At 43.9% G+C, this 8,456-nt stretch overlaps 1 protein-coding gene across 1 annotated transcript in view; it reads left to right on the top strand.

The window, feature by feature from the left end:
* Nucleotides 1–308: 308 nt before the first annotated feature.
* The window catches only part of EIF5B (eukaryotic translation initiation factor 5B), a 33,101-nt gene continuing 24,953 nt past the window's right edge, over nucleotides 309–8,456 (top strand). The window contains exon 1 of the mRNA XM_088520220.1: nucleotides 309–407. Within this exon, the coding sequence (XP_088376346.1) occupies nucleotides 373–407 (35 nt within the window). The 5' untranslated portion in view covers nucleotides 309–372. The remainder of the gene's footprint in view (nucleotides 408–8,456) is intronic.

Here is an 8,456-nt window from a genome sequence, read left to right as displayed (position 1 = left end):
GGCCGACGCCTTTCGACAGCAGGATGTTAAAGTGTGCTTAAAACAATAATAAAAAAAGTGTCTTGCCACCTTCCCGTTTCCCGTGTTCGTGTTTCCTCAGAGCGGCAGCGTGCTGGGAATGGGAAAATAAAGGTCCCCCGCGGCTGGAAAAGGACGGCAAGGCCGTGCGGGACGGCCCGGCCGTGCGGGACGGCCCTTGCGCAGGGCGGAGCCGCCGCCGGGCGGCGCTGTGGCGCGGGGGGCGGGGCGGGCGGAGCGCGCGTGCGCGGCGGGCGGAGCGGCGCATGCGCAGCGAGGCGGCGGCTCGGCATATGCCCGGCGCTGCGCGCGGGTGCGGGCGGCCGCTGCGGAGGTGCCGCTGTTGCCGCCGCCATGGGCAAGAAGCAGAAGAACAAGAGCGAGGACAGGTGCGGCGGCGCCTCCCTTCTCCTCCTGCCTTCCTTCCCCCTGCGCCTTCCCTTCCTGCCGCTGCCGCGGCGCTGAGTCAGGCCGCGCCGCGCGGCTGCCGGGCCCGGGCCTGCGCCATGGCGGCGGCGGGGGGGCGGCCGTTGGCGGCCGTTGGACGCGGGGGCGGCGCCGGGAGCTGCGCCCTTGGCGGCGTCGCGGGGGCCGCGGCCGCGCCGTGCCCTTCGCGAAGGGGTTTCGCTGCCGGAGCACGCGGTGCGAGCGCCCTGCCCGGCGCGGCCCGCCCGCGGGCGGGGAAAGGGTTTCTCTCCTCGCTCCTGGCGCCGCGATTCTCCCATCTTTCCTCTCAAATGAGATCGGGGTCTCTAGATTATGGTATATCTTTGTGCTTTCTGTAGGTGTAGTCAATGCACACGATACTAATATCTTGCAATCACACCAACTTCCACGAGGATCTTCCCTACAGCTTGGAGATAGTCCTGTCAGTGTACTTTTCTCATTTTTTAATATATGTTTTCATATAAGTATATGAAAACATATAAGTAAGGCAGCCTTACTTATCATATGGCTCACTGTTGGGTGAATCATGTTGCATATGTACAAATTAGTAGGAGAGTAGGTGTTGTTACTTGTCATTGTAAGGTCACAAATACGTAATCAATCTGTGAAGTTGCAAATACTGACAGGGAGTTATTGACGGGGGGAATGTTCTCTTAAAACGAGTACGGTCAAGAAACAGTTTGTACACTTTTTTTTTTCTACTCTTACCCTAGTTCTTCATTCTGTATGTGCTTCTTGACTCAGTAAGTCTGTTTATTTAGTGGAAAGTACCCAAAGAAGCTTCTTTCACAAACTTGTTTTTTTTTTCGGATTCTCTTCCCTCCCTTCCTCTTTTTGTGGTTAGAATATGACTGTTTGTTATTAGCTGTGAAAATCTGAAGTATTCCTTTAATGCTTTTAGGTGTTTTTGGCTGTCTAGGTATGCCTTACAATAAGATACCAAGAAAAATGCTAGTGTTCTAAAGCTGTTGCCCTTTTCGAGGTTAGGGTGTGAGCTGTTTTACTACTTTCTGTTCTGTCTTTCTTGATATTGACTGTTCTGCTAGCGAAGATCTCGTCTGACTTATTTCCTCCCTGCTTGTGCTGTACCATATGCTGCTTTGTAGTGCAGACTGTTCCCAGCTGGTCTCAGTGGCAGCATTGTATGGCAGATCCCTTTGGAGCAGTGCTGGGTGAGGAGGTGAGTCAGGTGTGATTTGAGGAAGAGGTTGGTTTTTTTGCCCTGTAGAAGAAGGGAGCTCTTTGCACGAGGTGGAGATGACACTGATATCTGGCAGGAGCCTTCAGGCACAGAAGTGCTGCTGTTTGGGGCACCTCTGTTGACAATAGCTTGTTCATGGGCAGAGGGATAGCAAACCCTGTAGGTAAAGCCAAAAAATTGTATAGTTAATCTTAAGAACACAGTCATTAGTGCAGATTCAATTTCTACAGGACAAGAAAGAGTAGTGATGTTATATTGCTCCATACAAACTTTTTTTTTTTTTTTTTTTTTTTTGTCCTTTTCTGGGTGGTAGGCTCACCCTTCCCCTGCTCTCTAGGTCTGAAGGTTGGTGGCTTTTGCTGGTGATAGTTTGTTGCATCTGGAGCCCTTCACTGGGAAGAATGTGATTGTTCATGTTGATGGCTTCTTCCTCCCTCTGGAATCAACTTGGGATCCCTTTCATATGTTTGCTTTATGTGCTTTGCTTTTGTTTTATTGGTCTGCAGCTCTGCTTTACAGCCATATTTACTCTATATGGTACTTTTTACGTGTTAAATACTCTTTTTTCCTCATTCCATTTTTTACCACTAAACCCAATATTTGGCCCCAAGTCTACATTTCTTTAACTGGCCACTGGTGAGTTGTTTTTAGCTGTAGGGTCTGCAGTGCCGGCTTGCGCCCCGTCGCTTATCACTCTTTTGCTGCACCCTGCGCTCTGCTTCAAGGCTTCTGCTATCGTATCAGGCCTGTGTTTATCTGCATCGCCCCCGTGTTAGAGTTGTAAATACCTTATTCTACACAGACCGGCTGCTTGTTGCTCTTGTCTGTATGAAGCCAGGGTTGTATGGTCCTTGTGTACTGATAAACAACCGTAAAGCAGATGTTAAAAAGGAGTCCTGTGCATTCAGAGAAACTGCTGTGGAAGCTAAATCAAGTAAAACAAAGTTGCAGGCAGGCCAAGGAGAGCTGGAGCAATCCTGTCAAGCTTCAGTATTGAAGCTTTGCAAGCTCAGTACAAAGCCTATGTCCCATTACTGGTAATAGCAATACCCTATTACAAGGCTACTTGATGATGGAAGGGATAATGTGAAAGAATAATTAACAGATTTCTGTTTGAGAAGGGCAGGAAAGCTACATTTGGTTTGTTTAACAGGAAAGAGTTTGAGGGAATGTGAATCAGGATGGACCTAGAAGGCCAGTGATAGTTTGAAATATCTCATTACCTGCCAAGGTACTTCCCCATTATCTGATGGTGTCAGGCTGGTCTACTAGTTCATTTCTTTGCCCAGTCAGTGTTTCTGCTGAATGAAATAGAGGTCATATTGGTGAATATATATCAAAAGTAGTATGCTGGTAAATGAAACTGAGGAAGGATTTTGTCATGGGAGCAGGATGTAAATGCATAGGGGCGAAATGGCTGCTATGTTGATAAGGAAAGAAGGGGAAGATATATACTGAGAAAGAGGCAATATTTCTATCACTTGCTGAACCAGTATGCCTATAAATCTGTTCCTGCTATACTGCACCCTGCCATTATGCAGCACCTGTGGAACCTTTATGTTGACTCCTGACATTTCTTTTTGTTCTTGCTGTGTAGGTGTTCATAGAGAACACGTTTATCCAGATGACCAGAGTTTTAGTTGCTGTAGGAAAACTGTGTGGTGTAGGAAAACTGTGAGGCTCCTTTAAAGGTGAAAGTACCCTTAGTAGACTTTTGGAATTTTTATGGTTTTGTTGCTTGTTCATTTTCAAATGAAACTTCATAGCAAGGCTTGTCAATACAAGGTAAGACACACAGATTTCCAGGCTTTCCTGGGGCAGAGGGGGAATTGCAGTGCATGATGCAGCTCCTGCTGGCAGTGGCAGCTCTGCTGCAGCTCTTGGGCAGAGCTGAAGAGCAACACATGCACCAAGGGTCTCCCATGCTGTTCTGTACAAGTTGGCTGTGGTGTTTCCTAATGTGTGGGAAGAAGGGCTGTTGTGGACTATGCTTTGAATTCAAACCTCAGCTTGGTGCTGTGCCCTTAGAAGAAGATTCCCTGTATGTTCCCAATTACTGCTTGCCTAGAATCTGCATCTTTCCTGTTTTCATTAGCTTCTTATGGGTTCTTTTCTCTCTGTTCCCTCCTCCCAGCTTTACCTCTTCCTCCTCTTCTCAGTAGCTCTCTTTAGTTTCCAACGCTTAATCTTTGAGTGCGTTCCTGTGCCCTTTAATATTGGGAGCTGCTGCCTGGGCATACCACTCTGACCATTCATGCATATTGCTTTAGGAGTTGCGCGTGCCAACCGTGATTCTGCAGCCAAGAGCGAACGCTGCTGCTAAAATAAGACTGATAGTGCTGATGCTATATATTGCTTCCTCTTCTGCAAATTAAACTGCTGATACTGTCTACTAAATGTTCTATTTCTGTCTGTCTTTTTAGTGTTTTAAGTTAAAATCTCAATATTGCCTTGGGAAGTACTGTGAAGGCCTGTGTTTTCTAGAAAGCCTGCAAATAACCTGTAGTTTCAAAATGTTCTGTACTCCAGAGAATAAATGATAACTGTTGCTATTTGCTTTTCAAAAATATTTCCAAGAGCAAAGCTTTCTGTAGTTCCAGCAAAGAGAATGGCTGATAAATCCTTGGAATCCCGGCTCTGCAAGTCTCATCTGGAAGGCGCCTGGATTTTGTACCAGAAGATAAAATACAAAAATGTAGTAAGAATGTATGTTGGCCTCTTCTATGCAAAAGTAAATTTCTCTAACAAAAGAGACATTCTTAATTTTCTCACAGTGTTTGCATGACAAATTTTATACTTCTGGATTTGTCTTTTAAAACAAAGCCTTCTAAATTTGACATGTAACTGCTGCTCTTGAAAGCTGTTTTCATGAACTTCAGAAAACTGTAGGGCCCAAGCCTGCATAAAATCATTTTTCAGTTTTCTGGACACCTCTGGAAGACCTTGCTTGGAAGAAAGGGTTGATTTGCAGTAAGTTAAAACTTTGCTGTTGTTGACACTTGCCATGGCAAGCCAGGCAAGCTGGCAGCTCAGTATCCATTTGTCTATTATAGTTACACTTGTATTGTCATGTTTTTCTGACTCTGGCCTTATGTTCCTTGCTTTGCACTTGTTCTGTGCAGTGTATTGTTCCTTAAAATAAAAGGAGTCAGGATTATGGGCCTGGACAAAACCTCCAGTCTCATAACTTTTAATGTTGGTGTAACGCTTGGGAGAAAAAGCTCTTTTGATGGGGAGAGGAAACATGTTGCTTGCACAGAAATTGTGTGTTCAACCACTTGGTTTGATCTGCACGCAGATATACAGTGGAGACTGGTGGCTGTTCCTTTCTGAAAGTAGATGTTGTATTGCATGTGTGTGGCCTGTGGGTTTTTAAATTTGCAGCACTGATGATTTGCTCTTCCTATATCTCAGATATTTTTCCACAATTGTCTGTGTGTGATTTTAAGGATGGTTCTTCTGTTTTAACATTGAAGTGTGTTTCTTTAGAATCTGATAATGTTAAATGCAGATTTGAGTTTAATTATAACTAATGTAGGTGGGTGTCCACTGCTGTTCAGGATTGTAGAGAACCCAAAGTCTGTTTCATGAAGTGATCTAGATGGTATTTTTGTGATGTGTTTTGACTACATACCATAAGAAATGCATAGGATATGGAAATTGTGGAATGGCAGATTTGGCAGAAGACGACAAAATTTAAACTCCTTCTTTTTCTAAACAAACACAAGAATTAATTCAGGCAAGCCTGAATGCTTGTTCATTACTTAGTGTTTCATATTGCATGTTTTCAGTTGTGTTGTTCTCTTGGGACCTAAATATTTAAACTGAGCCTTGAAGAACGGTTTTTTCTGAGAGCTCTGTGTTGTCTGTTACTAGGTACAACAGAAGCTCTTTTCACCTTGGCACCCTGTTACAGCTTTGTTTAAAAGGGTCTTCTGTATAAAAGAGTATACATGTGCTTTGTTTTTTTTCCTTTTTATCTAGGGTGTGTGAAGGAGACTTTTAACTTTGTTTTTCCTAGAATCTCTTGGGGCCTAACTTAAGCCTTCTTTTAGGTTTTGCTTAACTAATAGTTACTCTTCTTGCTTGGCTAAGCCTGAAAAGGTAGGCATGACTTTAATATTGTAAGATGAAATCATTGTCTTAAAAGCATGAGTAGAAACCAATTATACTTTTAGTCAAGTGCTGCTTCCTTGCTGTCTCATGTAATTAGTTAGGTTCACCAGCTCCTTCATCTTACTAGGGGAAAGCTGTTAAGATATAGTTTCATGCTGCACTTAATTCAGTCTTGCTGTGAGCTATTTCAGACTCTGTAATCTTGCTCTTGCTGCCCACAGCTCTATTTGGGCTTCATTCCAACCACTTCCATCACATTGAATCTAATGCGTATGTACAGCTCAGATGAGTGATCTGACATAAAATTATCAAAAAATGCTCATTTTAGGCTGCTCGATAAGAGGAGAAAGGGGGACGGGGAAAGAGGGGGGGAAGCTGTTTCCCTCCCACTTTGCTTCATTGCTTGAGGACAAGGCTGGGCAGGGATTTTGGGGGCAGTGGTTTTCTTTAGCATCATCAACTGCAGTGATGGATGGCAGAGCCAGTGCTCCACTTGGCTCTCCTTCACTTTGCAGGCCAAGAAAGGATTGTAGTGGACCTGAACTTTTTTTTTTCCACAATTTTCAGGTTATGCCAGTTTTATGTAAATGTAATCCAAATGTTTTCAGCAGAAAACAACCCCCCCACCGCCCTCCCTGGCCCCTCTATCCAAAATGAGATGTCTGTTGGTATTTAAATTTATTCTGTGATGAGTGAGAATGACAAAAAGGCTGCAACTTCTCAGACCTTGAATAGCACTGCTGACCCAGCAAATGCTTGTACTTTATATTTGCAGCCCATATAAAGAACAAGCTGGTGGTGCATAGTTTTGAACACTTAACAAAAACACTTCGAAAGTTATATGTTCTGTAGTGTTTTAATCCACCTATTCTAGCAGAGCTTCCTTTTGGGGAATTATACCAATTTGGCTTAATACCTAAAACTAAACAGCTACAAATGTTATGTTCAACCTTGTAAGGCTCTAATTCTGCAATGAGATTGCATTTAGAAATGGTTATTTTTCTTGTTACTGGGCTTACAAGCCTCAAACCCAAGGAAAGGGTAATGTACTCTACAGAAGTAATGATCAAGACTTCTGTAATGGTATTAGTTATTAACTAAGACAAGCCCAAATGCATAGGAATAGATGATTCAGCTTCTTTCAACTTTTTTAATATTTGCATTTTTTTTTAACCAAAAGAGAACGGCTTAATGACGGTGATGGTCCTTTGAAGCTGGATAGGGGAGCTGGTGTCATGCAAGTGATGCAATGTCTCCAGAGTTGCCTCAGCAAAAATGGACCTCATTACACAGGAATGCAGGCAGTGAGTTTACAGCAGTGATGCGACTTTCCTGTTCTGTTGGCTTGCTCATCCTGCCTCTTCTTTTCACCCCATGCACAAGCATACCCTGCTTTTTAATCATGTAACCCTTTTCTGAGGTTTGATCTTCATTTTTATACAGACAACTTCAAAACAATTTGGCTTAGGTTTAAAGCTGACTGAGATAATAAACTAAGGCAAGTTTTACTAATCATATTTGTATTGGTCACAAGCATGGATCAGAAAACACTTGTGAACTTTAAGTCTGCACATACCCTTTAGCTTCACTTCCATCAGGAGAGCATTATCCAGTTGTCTTCCCTTGCAAAGCTGTATGTTGGATTTCTGGTACTTTTAGGTGGCTTCTCACCCTAAGATATCTTCTCTGTGTTTTATTTATTTATTTTTTTTTCTGTAGATTAATTCATCTACCTCTAATGGATTTGGATTGATATAAATGAGGACAACTCTTCTCTTTTTGTATGCTGCTAATTAATCCCATTTCTCTACTCTTTTCAGGTCATGCACAGACTAAGGATTAAGTTTTCTTTTTCTTATCACTGCTTTGTCAAGATGACATCTCTGCCTGAACCCTCGCTCTGGGTTTTAGGCTATGTGGTATGAGTACTCTTATAGGTGTCCTCAAAGTCATCATAGAACGCTTAAGGTTGGAAGGGACCTTTAGAGGTCATCTAGTCCAACCCCCTGCACACGCAGGGACACCTAGAGCACGTGGCACAGGACTGCGTCCAAGCAGGTTTTGAAGACCTCCAGAGAAGGAGACTCCACAACCTCTCTGGGCAGCCTGTTCCAGTGCTCTGTCACCCTCACTGTTAAGAAATTTTTCCTTAAGTTCCTGTGGAACTTTTGATGCTTCAGTTTCTGGCCATTTCCTCTAACTCTGACAGTGGCCACCAGTGAAAAGAGGCCAGCCCCATCCTCCTCACTGCCTCCCTTGAGGTACTTATAGACACTGATTAGATCCCCTCTCAGCCTTCTCTTCTCCAGGCTGAACAGAGCACATGGTTGTAGATGATCTCAGGAAAGAGCATGGATGAGAATGTGCATGTCTGGTCTCTCTAATGTGCTGATCTGCTGTCGAAGGGTATTTGTGAAACGCTGTTGGTTCTGTTTGGCTCCCAGGCCAATGGTTTGCTGGAGCCTGCACAGAAGCTGGAGGAGCTTGTCTGACAAGGAAGGGCAGCCGAGCATTTGAGTGGCAGGAGTTCACTGAGCAAAGTAAAGTGCAAAAGATCTGTCAACATTTTTTTTTTTTAATAGCTGTGGGCTTCTCTTCCCTGTGGTGAGTTTGCTTTTCCAATACTCAGTGGTTCCTTCTGAATTATGCTTAGACTTCCGTTTGCTGTAGGGAG

This window comes from Tinamus guttatus, unplaced genomic scaffold, assembly GCF_059628265.1.
Source record: "Tinamus guttatus ecotype Peru unplaced genomic scaffold, ASM5962826v1 Tinamus_guttatus_pri_ptg000002l, whole genome shotgun sequence".
Lineage (NCBI taxonomy): Eukaryota > Metazoa > Chordata > Aves > Tinamiformes > Tinamidae > Tinamus > Tinamus guttatus.
This window is presented reverse-complemented; position numbering and strand designations above follow the sequence as displayed.